The following is a 20,006-nucleotide window of genomic DNA, read 5'->3' on the forward strand; positions in this document are numbered from 1 at the left end:
TCTTTTTTCCCTTCATTCTCCAGTTCTCCAATTGTGCCCCGTCTGTCTGAAAGCAGGTGAGCCTGGACCCTCCTAAATCATGTTAGTATGTCACCTATGGTGATGGTTTTATAAAGGAAAAAGCTTGTCAGGTTCTTGTAAGTTCTTGGAGGCTATTCGTTTTGTGCCACATCACCAGGAGAGGGACTCACCTGATCTGGGCTCCTCAGTGAACCCCAGCTTCTGCCTCCTCAGTTAGGCTGGGAGCCCCAAGGACAGGCTCCTCCTGAGAGCTGGCCACGATACCACTCTGGGTGTTACGTGTCGGTATATTGAGGGCCCTTGGCCTGTCTCTTGGAGATAGGTGAACCAGCGGCCCTGGGGCCCTGTTGGCCCTTTGGGACTGGGCCTCAGCTGGCAGGGCCTGCCCTGCCTCCTGCTTTGATGAGGGCACCAGCTCTAACTCTGAAAACCCCTGAGCCATCAACTGACCTTTGGGCTGAAGACACTTTCTCTACTTGTATTTAGAAGTGGATGCTGGGATTTGCTCCCTGGTGAGGCTACTTCTGGTTATTGCTAGCCACTGTTCTCACCCTCTCCTTGCTATTCCTTGGCCACCTGGTAAAGACACAGGGAAGAAGGGAGGTGTTCTGGGTTGAGGGGACAGCCTGAGCAGGTATGCACGGGAGGGAAAGTGCTGGACGTTTTCAGGTCTGTTCTGAGCCAGGACAGCCCTCCTATAGCCCGCGGTGGCCCCTGTCTTTCCAGCTTTGTCACCTACGTGGACTTCCACCCCAGCGGCACATGCATTGCTGCTGCCGGCATGGACAACACAGTGAAGGTGTGGGACGTGCGGACGCACCGGCTCTTGCAGCACTATCAGCGTGAGTGTCCACGAGCGGGACTGTGTGGGGCCAGGTGTCGGGCTCATTGCCATGGTGCTTAAATGGGCCTGAGGATGGCCCCGGTCAGTGGGGAGAAGTCCCAGGCCTGCTGGGATCTCCAGGGGCGAGTAGTCCGTGTTGTGGCTATGCCGGTTTTTTGTTTTTTTTTTTTAATTTTTTTTTTTCAATGTTTATTTATTTTGGGGACAGAGAGAGACAGAGCATGAACGGGGGAGGGGCAGAGAGAGAGGGAGACACAGAATCGGAAACAGGCTCCAGGCTCTGAGCCATCAGCCCAGAGCCCGACGCGGGGCTCGAACTCACGGACTGCGAGATCGTGACCTGGCTGAAGTCGGACGCTTAACCGACTGCGCCACCCAGGCGCCCCTATGCTGGTTTTTTTAACGTTGGCCAGGAGGTGAATCATGGCACTGCCTGGCATCCACCAAGCCCTTTGGTGCCTGCTCACGAGCTGCCAGGGTCTCATATGTACTGCAGGGCCGGATGAGGAGCTCTCAGTGGGTCTCTGGCCAGGGCTCTGCTCAAGCGCCACTTCTCAGGGGCTGCCCGTGCTACTGGCCTCCAGGGCTAACTCAGGTGAGGGGGCCAGGTCTGTCAAAAGAGGTCAGTGTGTGTGAGACCTTGGCCACTTTGGGCCTCATGATGTCCTCCACTGATACGGAGCCATGAGCCATATGGAGGGTCAACTTAGGCTAGAGGCCAGGACGCAAGCCCTGGAGTTGTGTCCGCTGATCTAATTGTAGCCCTTGGGAGGCAGAGCCGCAGGCATTCCACGTGGGCCGGCGTCAGGCTCTAGCTGGGGGGCGGGGCAGGAGCAGACTTGGGTGTGATTAGGAGGCGCGAGGTGAGGGTACTGGAGTATGGAGCTGTCTTGAGAGCAGGTGTGACTGGGCATGGCCATGCGTCACCTCAGTGGTGGGGATGGAGCCAGGGAAGGAAGCTGGTGAGGGGCCACGGGAGGAACTGGAGGCTGTGCAAGGAGCAGATGGAGGGGACCTTGGGGGCCTGGGGCCCAGACCAGGGAGGGGCAGAGCTGGAGTTGTTTGAAAAACTGTGGTTGTTGACTTGGGACTGAGTTTAAAGTCCATGGGCCACTTCGAGAATTCACACCTGAAGACGGGAAGGACGCATCTGGACAAAGGTGTCGGGCTTGGGGTTCAGAGCTCTGCTTTAAGCCCTTTCTAGCTGATTCTCAGACTGTGAGGACAGCACTTTCTTGAGGTAACCAAGGGAAACAGACCTCCTAAGAAGGGAGAGAGGCTCCTGGTCTTAAGAAGCACATGGTGGAGGGTGGGCTCTGCAGCCAGCCTCAGCATTCCTAGTTGTGTGATGTTGGACAGGTCACTTGACTCCTCTGATCACCCTGGGACAGTGATAGGGCTTCTCTCACAGGTGGCGTTGGGAGGGTAATGAGTTGGTCCACATGAAGAACTCAGAGAGTGCCTGGCACAAAACAGAAAACAAGCACTATGTTGATGATGATGCTGTTGTTGCCAAGTCTTGGTCCTGGGGTCTGGTCTCTGGGCAAGGTGAGCCGTCGGTCACGGCTTGCGCTACCCTACACCACCACCAGGTGGCAGGGGCCAGCTGCATAACTGGTTCCTTTCTCTACAGTGAGCCCTGGGGTTTGTTACAGATGCCATTTCAGACAGAGCTTCTAGAACAGAGCAGATGTGGGGTCTACCCCGTCCTTGGAGACCACGCCTCTCCTTCCCCTCCTTCAGGTTTAGAGGCCTCTCTCTTTTCTCGGCCAGGCCTAGATTGGAGATTGGGCACATGTGCAAAGTTGACTAGGTGAAGTTTGGCAGGTGCAAAGGAGTGCTGGGCAGAAAGGCGCCTCTGAGTGTGGGGTCAGGAGAGATGGGAAGGTTAGGAGCGTAGGCTGTTTCCGATCTGTAAAGGGGGTAGTGATAGTACCTTATGGGGTTTGTGAAGATCTGTTGGGGGAGTCCACATGAGAATTATAATAGAGTGCTGGAAATATGGCTTGTACCACATAAGACTTTTATTATTACTTATTATTTTGTACTACATAAGTCTTGACACTGCAGGGAGAGGATCTCTAGGTGACCCTGGGAGGGTCCAGCCTCACCTCTGATGGATCAGGAGCCTGGGCCTGGTTGGTGTTTGTGGCATGCACCAGCAAGTACCCATTGGGGAGGACCTTGAATGCCGTACTCTGGATCATGGTCCCAAAGATGCAGTGGCAGTGGTGGGACTGTCCCATGGTTTGCAGAGTGAAGGTATGTCTGAGAGGACAGCAGTGCTGAGAGCCTATGGGAGTGGGAAGCCGGTGTGTCTGGGTGAGGGCTGGGCATTCAAGTAGGGCAGGAGTCAGGCCCAGGGGATGGGTTTTGGAGATTGAGTAGAGTCAGAAGTTGATGCTGTGGGCAAGGGGCCATTCCTGCGGCTTGTGAAGGGCTCAGGCCATATCCTGGGTCCCTGCGATTGAGGAGCCATGAAAGGAAAGGTCCACAAAGCAGTCAGTGTGAGGGGTGGGAGCCCCCTCTCCCATCATGGGAGGGCTGAGGGGGGCAGAACCAGGGGTACGGAGGAGGGCAGAGTCTCCCAAAGAGGGTGGTCAGGAGGTGGAGTGATGCAGAGCAGTTGAGGGGGGTGGCAGGTGCTGGAGAGAGGTCCCTGGGGTTTTTGAGGGAGCAGGCTTGGCAGTGGGTGGGGGTGGGAGTCCGTGACTGGCAGGGCTGAGGAGGTAGTGGGAGGGCTCAGGTAGCATCAGGAGCCAAGTCCTGAGGGGACCTGGGACACATGAGGTTGACAGGCTCTGCAGAGAGATTTCAGTGAGTTTTTGTTCTTATTCTTTCCTCTGTGACAGAGCTACTCAGTGTCTCATTCCTAAGCCACCCCGATATAGATCAGAGACCTCGGGTGGCTTGGAGTACCCCATCAACAACTGGGTTTCCTCAGCTTCCTGCCCAGTGCATGGTGCATGGTACATGGTGGGTATTCACGGTGCCGCAAACTCTTCCCACTACCTCTAGACTCACCCTCTGGGGCTCAAGAAGAGCCAGGTGGATCCGAGCACATTGCTTGGGGGACATGCCCCTCACCCTCTGTGCTGCCAGAGTGACTTGGCTAGGTCTGCTCCTGGCTGGTGGCTCCCTTAAGAGCTCCATGGCTGAACCTCTACCTGAGAGACTCTCCCTAGCCCCTTAGTAGCAGCTGCTCCCCCACCCTTGGAGGTGCAGGGACATCTATTTGGAGGCTGATTCCCCAAGAAGGACTTCTGACCCTTTGACAGCAGACACCTGAGCTACTTTCTGTCTCCAATCCCTGGGAAACCCAGAGGAGAGTTCTTAGGGACACTGTGACACTTGGGGACTCTGGGTGAGAACCAGGCACTCCTGAGTGGGCTTTGGGCACATGAGGCTGTCGGGCTTTTCTGAGACACTTCGATTCATGCTACTGTAGTGTGTGGTCAGCAATCCTAGCCTGCCCGTGTCCAGCTGCTGCATGGTTGTGCTTTATGGAGGACACTTCCTGTCCCATGTTAGGTTGTTGGGAGTCGCTTTAGGCAACAGCAGGTAGCTGGCACCGTTTTTCTCAGGCAAGGAATTTCTTGGCTCTGGCCTGTCACTGTGGGGAGCAGTTCTGGTTTCCCAATTCAGCAAGGAGACAGTGGGGCTGTTAGAGCCCTGGAGCACCAGTCCCCATGGAGGTGGGTTAGGCTCCATATGCTCTGAGCCCACATCAAGGCTGTTTAAACATCTGAGCAGCAGCCCCCATCTGGAACCCGTAATGTGGTTTGCGGTTTACAGGCACGTGCAGGTCCTGGGTGGATGTCAGGGGCTGCTCCCCATTTCACAGATGGGGAGTTTGAGGCTTGCCCACGGTCACACAGCTGGGAAGCTGGGAATCTGAGCCTCCCAGTTCAAGGCCTCCGAGTCTGACGTTCTGTCCACCACTCCTTGCTGGATTCTTACACTGTGTTGATTCTAGTCATTTACTTCCTGAGGCCTCTGGGAAGCCTTGGCTTGGCCCTCTCCAGAAATTCCAATTAGAGCTCAGAGTCCCAGGTTCTCTGTCCATCAGTTCTTTTTTTTTTTTTTTTAATTAATTAATTTTTTTTGAGAGAAGGAGAGCAGGAGTGGGAGAGGGCAGAGAGAGAGGGAGACACAGAATCTGAAGCAGGCTCCAGGCTCTGAGCTGTCAGCACAGAGCCCGACGCAGGGCTTGAACTCACAAACAGTGAGATCATGACCTGAGCCGAAGTCAGTTGCTTAACCGACTGAGCCACTCAGGCAGCCCCTCCATTGGTTCTTAACACACCCCTCTGTCCCACCCCAGCTACAGTCACGGAGGATTTTAAGGCAGCTGTGCAGCTGGTGGGGCAGGCCTGTACCCTTTGCTTGGTTTTTGAGACTGAAACAGTTGGTCAGGAGGCAGTGCACTGTCCCACCTGATCTGGCCAACTCATTGGCTCTTTCCCACCATCCCTAAGTGAGCATTTATGTGACAGTCACAAAGAGGAGGGTTTTGAACATCCTTCCCTGCTAGTATCAGAGCAACTTCATTGTATGAATCCATAGCCCCTCATAAACCCAAAGTCACGGGTAGTTCCAGTTGCATATTATGAGAAGTCACCCCGGGTGAAGTTAAGCTGAGCCCTTTGTGATGAGAGTGGGGTGGGACTCGGTCTGGTGTGGCCTGCTTTAGGAAGGTACCTCCTACTTGGGTACCTGGGGGTTACTCTGGGCTCCTCGGTCAGTTTGAAGCCCACTGGGCAGTAGGCCAGATTTGCCGAAGGCTTGTACAACAGAGCTGTGTGGGCAGAGTGGCTTGTGGGTACCTGGGACTCTCCTCAGGCCATGTGCTGCCCGCAAGCTGTGGCCAGTTCCCAGGGCAGGGTCTGCAGTGGCCTCGATCCCACCCTCTCTGGGTTCCTGGTGGCCTGTAGAACCTTGATGTTGGTGTACCTCTGACCTTGAGTTGGAGTCTCTCTTTTGCCAGGAGCCCACAGCTGTGCCCAAATGGCAATCTGCCATCAGTTAACACTGATAACTGCCATGGAAGCAAGAAGAGGGCCTGTAAGTTTTGGGCTTGATGAAAAGTGGATTATTCCTGCACAGTCACTGCTCAGGACTTTATGGTGGGAGCCTACCTGGGGGACTGTCACACAGGGATGATTCTTAGGACAGGGCCTCCCTAGAATGGCTGTCCCACCTCTGTAGAGCCAGAGAGGCTGCCCCAGGCTGGTGGGGCTGGTGGGCAAGGCAGGAGAACAAGGAGGGAAAGGCAGTAGGTCCTGGCGTCTGGTACATCCTCACCCCCAGTCTGAGCCCTTTTCTGGAGTAAATGGTTCCAGATGTTTCCACCCCAGCTAGGAGGTCTTTGATATTCCTGCCATTTATACTGGAGCAGAGCTTTTGGTGTCCTTCCCTGGAGGAGATTCCCTTCCCTGGGGTGGACTTGCCCAGGTGGGAGGCCCTGGCATGGCATCCACATCCTGACCCCGCCAGCCTGGTGGTGCTGGGAAGCCCTGGGCTCCCTGAGCTCACCCTCCCCCGATCCACCCTCCTGACCCTGGCTGTTCCTCTGCCAGCTTTGTCTCAGGTGGGGTGGGGTGGGGTGGGGTGGGGTGGCGTTCTTTCCAGTACAGGCTGCCAAGGGCTGCAGAAACGAGAATAGAGTGCCCTTCTCCAGGCTCAGGGAGGCAGACATGCCAGGAGTAGCATTTGAAGCCCGAGGGAAGATGGGGCATAGGTAGCTGTTCTGCTGTGGGACTGAGGGCTTAGGGTGGCGGGGCTCCCCTGGGAGCATCTCCCAGTGTTTTGGCCCTCCTCGTCCCTCACTTCTCCGCCAATGTGAGCCAGCAGTCTGGTGAGCATAGCTGGCCCCTCAGGAGCGCAGGGCACTAGCTCTTAGCCTGTACACTTACAGCCTGAAGTGCTGCCAGGGTGATGCCAGGCTAGGCCTGGGCTCTGCCTCCCTGGACAGGACTCTCTATTGAGGGGAGAGAAGGATTTGTTTTGTTTTTTGATGTTTATTTTTGAGACAGAGAGGGAGAACACATGTGGGGGAGGGATAGGGAGAGGGTGAGAGTGAGGGAGAGGGAGAGGGAGAGGGAGAGGGAGAGGGAGAGGGAGAGGGAGACACAGAATCTGAAGCAGGTTCCAGGCTCTGAGCTGTCAGCCCAGAGCCTGATGTGGGGGTCAAAACCACGAACCGTGAGATCATGACCTGGGCTGAAGTCAGATGCTTAACTGACTGAGCCACTCAGGTGCCCCCACTACACACAGGTGTTTGTTTTTTTTTTTAAGTTTATTTAATTTGAGAGAGACAGCACATGTGAGTGGGGAGGGGCAGAGAGAGAGGGAGAGAATCCCAAGCAGGCTCTGCACTGTCAGTGAGGGACCTGACGTGGGACTCGAACCCATGAACCGTGAGATCACAACCTGAGCTGAAATCAAGAGTCGGATGCTTAATGACTGAGCCACCCAGTTACCTCGGGAAGGATTTGCTTTTTATTATTCACTCAGTTGTGTAATTACAGTGACTATATACTGATGGTTAAAAAATTATTCTGGAAGTATGCAGAGTAAAAACTCCCTTATTTCTGTCCTACCCATAAGACTGTATAGGAGGGCCCTACCAGGAGCTTCTGTCCACATCCCTCTGCACATGTGTGTGCCCCTCTACATGTGGGTGGTGAAAGTCATACTCTGCACCTGTTCAGTTCCTGCTGGGGTCATCTATGGCTGTATTCTTTTGTTCTCCATGCTCCAAATCTAAGTAAGCACTGAGGACACTGACCTCCCCATCCCCAGACATCATCAGCCCCTCTGCAGGCTGGCTCCTGGAGTTCTGGTGCTTAAAGAGTGTTCAGACATAAATTGCCATGTTATGTAAAGCCCTGGCTGTCTCCCCCTAGTGTGCTCGGGAAAATGTACCCACATTCCCCAGGCATATGAGCTTATCAGCTGGGCTGGTGTCTGAGGGGCTCCATGTTCCTCTGTGGGTTCTGCTGAAGGCCATTTTGCGGTGGATGTGTTTATTGCTCTTGCAGCCTCACAGTGCCAGGATGAGGGGTTGGTTTTAGAATTTGCCTGTTTGTGGCTGTTCTGATTTGGCAGGCCACAGTTATCTTATCCCCACTGATGTCCCCTCTCAGGCCTGAATAGTGTGTATGAAGGCACCGGGGTCGTCTTCAGCAGCTGCTTTAGAAGCTGCGATGTAGCTGGTGCTCACGTTGTCGTCCCCATGTGGCCTGCCTGGGTCCAACTCACCCACTCACCCACTGCTTTCTGAGTCCTGCTCAGTGCCTGACACTGAGTCAAGCCCCTACCTGACAGAGCACACAGTCTAATGGGGGACCCAGCCCGGAATGAAATAGTTACACATAAATGTAAAACACTGTTGTGAGGAGTACACACACTGGAGACTCGTGGTGCTTCAGGAGGACAGTTCAAGGGGATGGCCCCCAGGAGGCTTCTCGGAGGAGGTAACTGAGTAATGAGCTTCAAGGTCAGGGGAAGAGGTGGGCAAGGGTCTCCTGGGCCTATGGGGAATACTTGGAGAGCTGTCAGGCTGGAGAGCTGTCAAGGGCTGGGCTGGCTGGATCCTGCAGAGTGAGGGACACCGGGACGGATAGTGGGGTTTGGGTCAGGCCAATGGGGAAAAGAAAGTCATGGATGGGATTGAGCTTTTGAGTGTTGGGTAAAGTGGCAGGACCTAGAAACTGCGTGTGACACCAGGGGCAGCCAAGAGGCACATCTGAGGGCTCACTCTGTACAGAGGCCCCATAGGCAGGCTTATCCCCACGGCACCCCTGACATGTGAGTGCCATGATCCAGCAGGAGAAACAAACTGGCTTAGATGTGTCAGGGTGCTTGCTCAAGGTCATAAAGTGGGCCAGCAGGGAGGCCAGGATTGGAACCCAGGCCTGACTAGTTCCTGAGCGTGTCTTACCGTCTGTCTGCCTGCCCCACACTCTTGTAGGGCAGGGGCATGGTATTGGGACTTCAGGGGATTTCTTTTCCACCTCATTCCCCCTGAGTAGCAGTATGAAAGACAGACGGAGCATTACGTTTGAGCACTCCATTCTGCCCCAGCTCGACACTCTGTGTGCTGTGAGAGGTGGGGGAATCACCTGATCCCACCGGCCTTGTCGCTTGTGCGCCCGCTTGCCCTGCATCTCCCGCTGTTGGTTCTCAGCTCTGGATGAGTCTGCTCTTGTTCCTGTGCTGCACTTCTGGGAAAGCCTTGTGGGGCTCCCCATAGCTCCTTGGAGCCGAGCCTCAGTTGGTCCCGATTGCCCATCTCTGGGCTTCAGCTGTATCCCCTGGCCTCCCAGCCAGTACCTGACAGATGTCCCTTCCCTAGTGCACAGCGCAGCGGTGAATGCACTCTCCTTCCACCCATCCGGAAACTACCTGCTCACGGCCTCCAGCGACTCGACCCTGAAGATCCTGGACCTCATGGAGGGCCGGCTGCTCTATACTCTCCACGGGCATCAGGTGAGGCCATCGGCCTGGCACTGAGTGGTGTAGAGGGAGGCGAAGGTGCCGCCTTGAGGCACATGCAGGGCTGTGGTTCATCTGAGGTGGGCCTTCCCGTGGAGCCCATTGGGGATGGCTTCTGTGGTCCCCTCACAGTCTGGGCAGTGGAGCGAAGGGCGGAAACAGGTTTGCCCCTCATGGGGCCCATGAGCTCCGGCAGAAGTGCTGGGCCTGGTACCGCAGCTGAGAAGGGGGTGCAGGAGCTAACTTGGGAGTGGGACGGAGCCATTCAGACATGGTTGGCACATTTATCCCAGGGAGCTACATGGAATCTGCCCCCTGAGTGACCTCAGGCATCCCTTGGTTGAGTAGAGCCCTGGACCCCATGCCCTGAATTGCCATTGGGGTCTCTTGAGGGTTCTGCAGATGTTGATGCCTTTGGAGATAGAAACTAACAGGTATCTCTCAGAGACGAGTGCTTAGGATGGACATCTTCCTGTGTGTTTGTTTGGGAATTCCTGGAATTGAATCAAGGGACCTCTCTGAGCAACCTTCGCCAATGCAGCTGGTGCCCTGGACTCTCTCAGTGGGCAGTGGCCAGGCGCGGGGCCATGGTGAGGTGGGCTGCCTACCGCTCTCCTAGAAGCCGGTCTGGGAGTCACTCTCTCACCCTCACCCCCACACCAGCCCCCAATTATGGCTGAGCTGTCTCCTGCTGGGCAGAACAGAATGTCTCCTGTTGGGACATAGTTGCCACACCCAAGTTGGACATGGGGAGCAGAGACCAGAGCTGTCAGTTTGTCACCTTCTCCACCTGTGAGCAGGGGGGCAGGCTCTTGAGGGCTGAGGGAGGCCCTGGGGTGCCCGTGTATCTTGGGCAGGGAGCAAGGTGTGGTGTCTAGCTAGGGCTCTGGATTCACCGCCATCGGAGTCAGGCACACGGGGGCCATTGGCCATTGGCTGTGGCTTGGCATGGGAGCATGGGCCTTGTCTTCTGCTTCCTTGGGACCTGGAAGGCTCCTTGCTGCCCTCAGCCCATGGTGACCCCTTGTCCTCCATGTCACATGTCTGCAGTGCAGGACATGTCTCATTCTCCCAGCAACTGGCACATCTAGGTGTAATATGTGGCCCCGGGGCTGGGTGACCTCTGCTCTTGTTACAGAGCCACCTTTGTTATTTCTTTGGCAAGTCAGTTATTCAGATTCATGTGTAACCAGTTTGAGATCTTATAACCAAAGAGGGTATTTGAAAACCACCTGAATGGTGCTGTCTCTCCTGCTCCCCACAGAAAGAAAGCAATATCCAGAAACATGCAAACAGATGTGTGCCAAGTGATCATCCAGGGCTTTCAGTGTGTGTGTGTGTGTGTGTGTGTGTGTGTGTGTAAAGGTTCTTTAAACAGCTGACTCACCTCTTAGCCTGATAACCCTAGAAATGTGGTGTCTAAGTGCCTGTCCTGTGTTTGGGCACAGCATCAAGCACATAACGGAAACCCATTGACCTTCTTCTGGAGAAGTGAAACAGGGACCAAGTGAGACGGCGCAGTTGCCTGTCTGCTGTTGAACCTGGAAATGTGGGAACTAGGCCAAGGGACATCTGGGTTCACATAGCCCCATGCAGATGTATAGTCCTCTTGGGCTCCCTGATCATGAAGTCCATTCCCTGGTCTACCTTTCCAGAAAGATTTGCACCTGGGCTGTGTGGTGACTTGAGCATTCACATTCTGTTCCAGGAGGTGGCTAAGTGCCCCCATAAGGCCCAGCTGCCACAAGCCACTTCTTGAAGTGTGTGACTGAGTGGCCCCGGGGGTCCCCACTGGGTCCTCAGTGCCCAGGGATTCCATCCCACAGATGAGGATGGCCGATTTGAAAGTACTTTTGATCCAGATGGGGCAACTGAGGCCCAGAGAGTGGGTTGAATTGTCGGGGTCCCATGCAGCTTAGGGTGGCAGAGCTGGGATAAGTATCCATGTCTCTATGGTTCGACCCTGAGTACTCACTTGCCTCACACACCCACTTTTATTTTACTTATCTATTTAAAGTTTATTTATTTTTGAGAGAGAGAAAGAGAGAGCACAAGCGAAGGAGAGGCAGAGAGAGAGACAGGGAGACACAGAATCCGAAGCAGGCTCTAGGCTCCGAGCAGTCAGCACAGAGCCTGACATGGGGCTCAAACTCACAAACCATGAGCTCATGACCTGAGCCGAAGTTGGACAGTTAACCCACTGAGCTACCCAGGCACCCCCCACACACAGCTTTTAGATGTCAAGTTGTGATTTCACTCTTGTCTTTAGATCACTGATCTGTGGAGGAGGCCAGCAGGCCTTGTGGCTGCTGTGTCCCAGCCTTGCTGCTACATGACCTCATTCTGATTCAGCAGGAGGGAACCAAGTGAAACTTTGGTTTGGACTTGGAGGACCTCCTTGTGACCATCCCTGGGCGTGGCCCGGAGAGAGCTGTGGGAGGGAAGGCTATTGAGTTTTTTCGGCCAACTGGAGCACACCCCCCTCCTGCTTTCAGTTCCACACCTGTGAGAAAGGCAGGGCCAGCTGGGCAGGGGGTGGCACACCAGCTGAGAGAAGCCAGCCACAGGAAGCCAATGCTGGGGGTGAGACAGCCCTCAGCTGGGAGGGGGCTCTGGGTATGTGCCAGGGAATTGCCTGTGTCCCGCGTGAGGGCAGGGCCTGAGCCAGCTCCTGTGGGGGAGCACTGAGGGAGCAACAGCGTGGAGAAGAAGGGTCAGGGGAAGCAGTGCTGTTGGGCTGACGCTTTCTTATCTGGGTTGAGGCTGGAAGTCTGATATGCCATTTAGTTGTGTTTTAATGTTTATTTTTGAGAGAGAGAGAGAGAGACAGAGTGAGAGCAGGGGAGTGGCAGAGACGGGAGGCATACACAGAATCCAAAGCAGGCTCCAGGCTCTGAGCTGTCAGCACAGAGCCCGACAGGGCTTGAACCCACGAACTGTGAGATCACGACCTAAGCCAAAGTTGGCTGCTTGACTGACTGAGCCACCCAGGTGCCCCATCTATTTAGTTGTCTTTTAAAGGCATGGGGGCACCAGGACGGAGGCACTTGCCAAGTGCCAGAGCTAAGATCAGGATCACCCAATGCAGCCTGGGTCTTCTGTACTGCTTTGAGGGCAGCTTGTCAACCTGGGAGTCTGACCATAGCAGCAGTTTGGTGGTTCTCTAGCATGCACTTGGTCACACCTCCCATTGGCCCATGTGAGGCTGGCTCACTTTGTGAGGTTAGAGGTGGATGTCAATTATAAGCTTATTGTGGGCCTCGAGGATTCTGGTGCTTTTCTTCTGAAGTCCTGGCTTTGGGACTCTGAGCTACAAAGGGCCATTCAGGGGATGTAGCTGGGGACAGAGAGACTCCTGTCCCATGGGTATTTGATGCCACACAGACTGTACCCTGGGAATAGTTCCTTGGCTGCAGCTGTGGCCCTTGTGGCTCTACAGAGGCTTCCACGTGTGAGTCTCTTCAAGTGCTTGGCTGCTGGGTGGCAGGCCTAAGAGCTGAGCAAGCCCTTTGCTAGCTCAAGTCCTTGGGCCCCGGCCCCTCAATAGCTCTGCTGCTTCAGCTGTGATGGGCCTCAGTGATGAGGAGGCAGCGGGTGGCAAGTTACCAAATGCAACCTGAGCAGACACTGACCCCTTTGCCAAGGCAGGGGTTGAGGCTGAGCAGTTGGGTAGCCGTCTACCTCCAGCCTAATCTGCCCAAGTGGAGAGTGGACAGAGCAGGGAGGGCGCTGCCAGCCTGAATGTGGTACATTGCCCTCTCTTCTGCCTTTGTCCCTGGGAACGCAGGAGCAATTTCTCTCTCTGTGGCTTGAGCTGGTAAAGAGCCTGCACCAGTCACCTTTACCAGCTTCTTTTTTTGAGGCCAAGTGCTAGGATGCATTCGGTTGAGGAGGGTTCATACAGCCTTATCTGGTCAGTGATGGTGCCCAGCTTTTTAAGGAAACATCCCAGTATTTCCAGGAACAAATAGCTTGTACCCACCTGTTTCTGGTTTGGAAAAGCCATGAGTACTGTCACATCTTGTTCAGTTAAGTCTGGGTTTCAGGAGGCTGCAGATGAGAGGAAAGGCCTTGGGCATCAAGGTCAGGCCATTCCAGCGTTGCCTCTTACCCTGGGACATTGGGCAAGACCTTGACTTTGCTAAGACTTTGCTCATTTGTAAGAACTCCTGTATCTGCCTCATAACAGGAGAGGGTGTGTCTACATTCCCCAGCACCAGACATAGTAGATCCTCACAGATGTTGGTCCCTTTCCACTTCAGCTCTTGGAAAAGATCTTTTGTTGCTCTAGGTGAGAGCTCTTTAAAAGGCTGTTGAATGGGAAGCTTGGGTGGCTCAGTCGGTTAAGTGTCCAACTCGATTTGGCTCAGGTCATGATCTCATGGTCCGTGGGATCGAGCCCTGCGTCAGGCTCTGCCGTGACTTCATGGAGCCTGCTTGGGATTCTCTGTCTCTATCCCTCCCCTGTTCACACACACTTTCTCTTTCTTTCAAAATGAGTAATAAACATTTAAAAATAAATAAAAGGCCATTGAACGTTTCTGTTATGGGCATGGTTCTGGCACCCTGGGTGGGCAGTCAGTCTTTAGTAGGAAAGTGAATCCATGGTAGGGGACTCTGATGGCTTCATCCCTTTCTATGGGCACAGGGCCATAGCCGTCAGCCCCTCCCCCGCTGGGATGGGAGTGCCTGTTTTCCTTCCACCCACTCTCCCACAGAGTGTTTCAAGGGTTTATCTGGCTTTTTGTTTAGTCTTGTCCTCATCTCCCCCAGAACATCCTCTTGCTTTGGTTTCTCTTTTGTCACACAGCTCCTGAAATCTGTCCCTGTGGTGACTCCTCTGAATGTACTTGTCCCCACCAGTTGCTCTGAGTAGGTGTGGCCTGCTGGTGCCTTGGTCCACAGGTCTGTTTGCAGTGCCCATTATTAGTCCCGCCTGTCAGGCCACATTCTACGGCCCAATTCCTGGAGGACAGGCCAGGTATCTGTTGGCAGTGGCCTGGCAGAGGTGCCAGTGCCCTCTCTGGGGCTCTGGAAGGTCTTGCCCTGGGAATCTGCCACAGCTTTGACACTTAAGCAAGAGGAAAAGGAGCCCCTGCTTCTTTTTTTTATTTTTTAAATATATGAAATGTATTGTCAAATTGGTTTCTATACAACTCCCAGTGCTCATCCCAAAAGATGCCCTCTTCAATACCCACCACCCACCCTCCCCCTCCCTCCCACCCCCCATCAGCCCTCAGTTTGTTCTCATTTTTTAAGAGTCTCTTATGCTTTAAGGAGCCCCTGCTGCTTGCTGAATCCAGTATAGACTTAGGGGTGTCAGGGCACACAGGGGCCTCTTCATCCTGTCCCACCCCTCACCTTGCAGCAGGGAAGAGCAGAAGAAGGAAGGACTTCCCCAGCAAGTACAGCTATTGTTTGAAACCTTGTGCCCTGAGCGAGGCCCCCATAGCTCTGGGTGGCAAGTGTGGGGGCAGTGTGCTAGAAATACAGATTTATTTTTCTGTATTTTCTGAAACATAATCTTGAGCCATGCTCATTTGGTTTAACTCCCCAGAGCTATTTGGGAGAGGATGGTGGGCGGGACGTGGGTGGGAGTTAAATCTGGTGTTTATGGCTATGCAGTTGGCGTTCATGTTGCTGTGGAGTGACTGAGCTGCACGGGAATCACTGGGCATGTGGTTCCACGCACCCCAGCTGGCTCATGGTGCAGGTGAGCAGCCATCCAACTAAGGGCCTAGAACCCAGAACTGGTGCTGCTGTCTGCACCTAGGGCTGTGCTCCTAGGCTTGTTTACTGTGAAATCACAGGCTCAGGGCACGGGATCCACCCACGTCCCTGGGAGCTTGTGTCATGCCAGAGCCTAGGCTGGGGCTGGGCAAGTGGCAGTAAAGGGGTACACATGGTCAAGGAGGAGAGGCGGCAGTGTGACAGAGTGGCCTGGGATGCATGGGCTGCCCCTAGGTGGCTCCAGGTAGAAGGAGGCTCTCTGAACGTGCTTCCCCCCCCCCCCCCCCCACCCGCCCTGCCACCTTGTTTCTTCCGGCACTCTGTGGCCCCTTGTGTAGTCATTTCATTTTGGAAAATTAGGTTTATGCTTGGGAAGCTCAGACCTGGTTTGGATGGTTGGGCACCTCCTGGGAGAGGTGAGGGGACATCACGAGGGAGAACAGCTCATGTACTCCAACCTGAGTAAACCAAGAGGCCTGTCTGGCCTTCTGTCCCCTGCCAGCAGCCCAGTGTTGAGGATTGGGAGGAGGTGTCCTTGGCCAAGGTCAGGAGAGAGCCTCAGCATTTCTGGGCACCAGCTCTTCCCAGAGGCCACTCCTAGTCCATGGGGCCACTACTCAGACACAGGAGCCAGCCCACAGCAAGATGCTGGTGAATGAGTGCAGGAGCCTCCCTGGTGTGGGGCTTGTGGAAGAAGCAGCCTGGGGAATCAGAGACCAGGGCTCCCACACCAGAGGCTGCTTATGCCTCCTTGGTCTCCATATCTTTGTTTAATGGTCACTCTTCTGTTACTTCTGACACCAGGCATGTGTTGTGACATTACTATTTGTTGGCTGGTAGCCAGTGAAAAACATTACAAAAGCCTCGTGAGGTGGTGGTGGATGGGGTACCTGGCTGGGTCTTTGCCAGCATAGCTGTTGTGGACACAGTGGTCAGAGTTCAGGTGCACAGGGGCCTCAGGGAGTCCGGTGGAAGGGAGTGAGGAGAGCAGAGGGGTCTGGACCAGCTATAGGGGCCCTAAAGGGAAAGTCACCCAGAAGCTATGGGAGCTAAACACCATGGGCTCCTTTGTTTTGCCCATTTCTTTTTTTTTTTTTTTTTTTCAAGTTTCTTGATTAACACCTTGCTGTTCAAGAGTGAAGAAAGCAGACTGTGCGGGGCTCTTGGTTTGGAGGTTGTCAAGGCAAAGATGGTGTTTGGTGAAGTGACTGGGTGTGGGCCTAGCCAACCTTGAGGGCCACATGCAGCTGCATCAGGAGGGAGAGTGGGGTGGGAGGCCAGGCTGCATCCAGTGCTCATGACGACCAAGCAGAATGAATGGTCTCACCAAAGCTGGCCAGATCCAGAAAGGGAGGGAAGGATCTGGTTGAGCCTGTGAGGCATCCTACCTGTGGACATGGCCTGGAGCCAGAGGGGACCAGGATCTCAGGCAGGTAAACACCTCTGGCATTCAGACCACACTGCTAAAGTCTCAGCAGAGAGTTCAGAGTCATACTCAGGAGTCTCTGGAGAGGCCCCTGGGTCTTGCCTGGGAGAAGAAACAATTTGGCAACATTCCTGCCCTGAGCTGGTGAACTAATGCATTGAGAGTAACTGATTAACCAATAAGAATAAGCCACCTTGAAGGCAGAATGTTCTCAACGTGTATCACATTGGATCAGTGTCTGTGACAAAAGCGCCCGTCAAGCCCCCATGGTTTGGAAGCTACAATGCACTCCAAAATGTAACTGCTGGGCTAAAGAGTAAATCGCTGTGGAAACTAAATGTTTGGAGGTGGCCACCAGTGAGAATATTGCATATTGGAAACTTTGAGGATGTATCTAGGGTGGTAATCAGAGGCAAATGTGTAGCCTTAAAGGAGTTTATTTAAAATGGAGAGAGATTAGAAATAACTGAATTAAGAGCTCAATGCCAGAGGTCACAGAAAGATCCTGAAGCAAGAGAAGACTGGAGCTCAAAGTGAGGACCTCTGAGCAGGCCGGTGGGGCTGGAGCACCAGTGAGGGCAGGAGGAGGGGCCCTGGCGAGGTTGGTGGGGGCCGGGGTTGTCTGGGTGCCGAAGGGTTGGGATGATGTTTGTCAGTGGTGGAGTAGCTCGGTCTGCGTTCTAGTCCCTGCTGGTTTTGTCCCACAGCAGAGCCTAGGGCCACCTGCTCCCCGGGGCTGTTTTTGTGGGCCACAGACAGACAGGCAAGAGCGTTTGTGGAATGTTGCTCTTTCCAGGAACACCAAGGTACCTGGTGTGGGAGCTGAGCAATCCTCTGGGTAAATGGGCACTGCTGGGGAAGACCGTGGGTCTCACCCCCAAGATTCCCCTTACTGCTTATATGTTGCTGGCATCATCCCCAGAGAGTTTCCTGGCATTTGGACTCCGGGGAAAGTGCTAGCCTCTGCTTTCTGGTCCCAGCCCCCCACCACGCCACAGGCTACCGGCTGCCTTCTTCAGTGGTGCTGCCACTGCTTGTCCTCCAGCAAGTTTTTTAAGTTTACTTATTTTGAGAAGGGGAGAGAGAAAGTGAAAGACACAGAACCTGACATGGGGCTAGATCCCACGTACCGTGAGATCATGACCTGAACCACAATCAAGAGTCAGACACTTAACTGAATGAGCCACCCAGGCGCCCTTGGCCTTCAGAATCTTGTCGGCAACTTGGCATCTGGTGGCTGAGTGACAACAGGAAAGGAGACTGGCTGATGAATATTTGTTTGGTTCCTTAGTTGCTCTGACTTCTTGGAAACCCGCTATTCCTCAGTGAGCTCTGGACAGGCAAAGAGCCTGTCTCTGTTGACACTGCGTGTCCTGGTTTCCTTCTCTTTTCTCTCTTCCTTTTTTGTTTTTCCTCAAAATGAAAATAGCTTTGTTGTTTTGTTTTTATATTAACATAGCAATACCATATACTCACTGTTTAAGAGTTCGAAGTATGAGGAATTAACAAAGATTTCCAAGAATCAAGTGAAAGTCACCTGAAATTTCCATCCCGCACCCCACTGTGTTAACCCTTGGGGATTGTTCACCCGGAAGAGTATTAGGGTGACGCGTGATCTGCTCCCTCCCGCACTCGGCCCTGCACTTGTGGCTCACGATGCCTTGCACCTGGCATTTCACACTCCCTGGTGTAATTGACATTCCCCATCATAAGAATGGATCTCCTTTGTCCTATTGGATGGCCATATAGGACTCCCGACTGCCCTGAACCCCAGGCCCTCGGAGACCCATCTGTGAGAGGAGGTAGAGAGAGGCACAGGCTGGAGGCTTTGTCTCTGACCTCTTGGGCCTTGGTCTCTCCTCTGGGACGCATCACCTGTAGGAAGGGTAAGCGTGCAAACCATCCTCTGAAGGTGAAGTGGGTAAGTGCAGGTTAGTGTTAGCTGGCCTTGTACTTACTTTCTTCTTCACCACCTTCATTATGGGCACCTTGGAGAGGAGGGGCCATGGATACAATGGGGAAGTGTGGGGGTACATATTCCTTCCTGCCCAGCGTACCCAGGGGCATCTTTCCACCTGCCTGTCATTTCTGGGCAGGCAGAAGCTGGTCTTGTTCCATGACTTCAGATCCGTTTTTTAGCCCAGAACTTCTCTGTCTTTTCCAGCATCGTGGAGGTGTGTCCCAGTGTTCCTCTTGTCCATGGCTCCACCTCTTATATCTGCCCCATGGCCGGAGGCATCTCATTTGGGCAGTTGGGGCTCTTGCTGCTCCCTGCTCTGGTCTGGAGGAACTGAGGTGGCCTTTGTAATAGTGGCCATGCTGTCATCAGTTAGGAGAGAATCTGTTTTATCTGGTTTTACTTTGGGAATGCCAAGTACTACCACACTGAAAGTTTGGCCAGGAGAAAGAGATGGTTCACGGTGGTGTGTGAACAGATTCTTGCTCCGTGCATCTTTCTGCAGCAGATTTCAGGCATGTGAGGAAGAGCCCTCCCTCTTTACTGGAGGATTATGCGCCCCTGCTCCAAGCCCGGATAAACTCACGGGCCCTCAAAGTACTGCGTGGCACAGGTCTGGCGTGTCCCTTCCAATGGTCATGTGGACCTTCAGCACCTGGGAAGCCGGAGCTGGTACTTCTTCCCCAAAGGTCCTAACATAAAGAAAGTGATTTGCACATTAGAGGGAGACATCTCGTTGCTCCTCTGTTCAGACACCTTTCATAACCCCCTCCCCAGCCTCCTTCCTACCCTGATTCTGGCCTCTTATGTCACCTGGGCTCCCTGACTGCACCCCGTTTCTGCTCATTGGCTCCTCCTCAGGGCTGCACACTTCTCTGGTCAGCTGCAGGGTGGTGTCGGGAGGAGCACGACCTGGGCCAGGGGGACCCAAGTTCTGGTGCCAGTGCTGGGCCTGGGATAAGTCAGTGTACCTGTCCGACCTCCATCTTATCCTTGGGAAGTGGGCACCGTGATGGCAACCCAGCAGGGCTTTCTGCCCACCTATGACCCCCTGGCTTGGCCTTTGTGCCGTCAGTGGTGGTGGGGAGCAGAGGCCTCAGCAGTGACACTCATGGCTGAGCTCTGCAGGTGTCTCTGCCAAAGGTGAGGGAGGACAAGGGGCTAAATGAGGCCCTTAGCCCTTTGTCCTGCTGCTGCTCCCATTCGGGAGCTTCTGGTTTTCTTCCTGTGCATTTAGCATCTACGGTGACCTTTGGTGTTTTTTCTTGTTTGTTTGTTCTGACAGGGTCCAGCCACCACTGTTGCTTTTTCAAGAACGGGAGAGTATTTTGCTTCTGGAGGTTCTGATGAACAAGTAAGTAAAGATTGGTCTAAGACATGTTGGCTGGTACTTATCAGAAGAGAACAGGAGGTCAGAGCATCTTGAGGATGGGCCAGGTTTCACTAGCTTCCTTGGTGTCTTTCAGCGACCATGAAGGCTGGCACTTGGGGTGGGGTACTTAGACCCAGGGTGCTCGTCTCCTTAAAGC

General features: G+C 54.0%; 1 protein-coding gene and 1 long non-coding RNA gene across 4 annotated transcripts in view; one reads left to right on the forward strand and one right to left on the reverse strand.

Annotated features, from left to right (window-relative positions):
* The window catches only part of POC1A (POC1 centriolar protein A), a 93,501-nt gene that overhangs the window by 25,141 nt on the left and 48,354 nt on the right, over positions 1 to 20,006 (forward strand). For all 3 annotated transcript variants that reach the window (XM_040454914.1, XM_040454912.1, XM_040454913.1), the window contains exons 6-8: positions 748 to 863; positions 9,225 to 9,358; positions 19,763 to 19,831. In XM_040454914.1, coding sequence (XP_040310848.1) covers positions 748 to 863; positions 9,225 to 9,358; positions 19,763 to 19,831 — 319 coding nt within the window. The remainder of the gene's footprint in view (positions 1 to 747; positions 864 to 9,224; positions 9,359 to 19,762; positions 19,832 to 20,006) is intronic.
* Positions 18,880 to 19,484, reverse strand: LOC121016892 (uncharacterized). Its single transcript, XR_005784512.1, has 2 exons — positions 19,267 to 19,484; positions 18,880 to 19,169 (listed from the first exon to the last, which is right to left on the reverse strand). It is a non-coding gene; the product is annotated as an uncharacterized LOC121016892 (long non-coding RNA).

The sequence above is a fragment of the Herpailurus yagouaroundi genome, unplaced genomic scaffold (assembly GCF_014898765.1).
Source record: "Herpailurus yagouaroundi ecotype Mexico unplaced genomic scaffold, PumYag 213, whole genome shotgun sequence".
In the NCBI taxonomy this organism is placed as follows: Eukaryota; Metazoa; Chordata; class Mammalia; order Carnivora; family Felidae; genus Herpailurus; species Herpailurus yagouaroundi.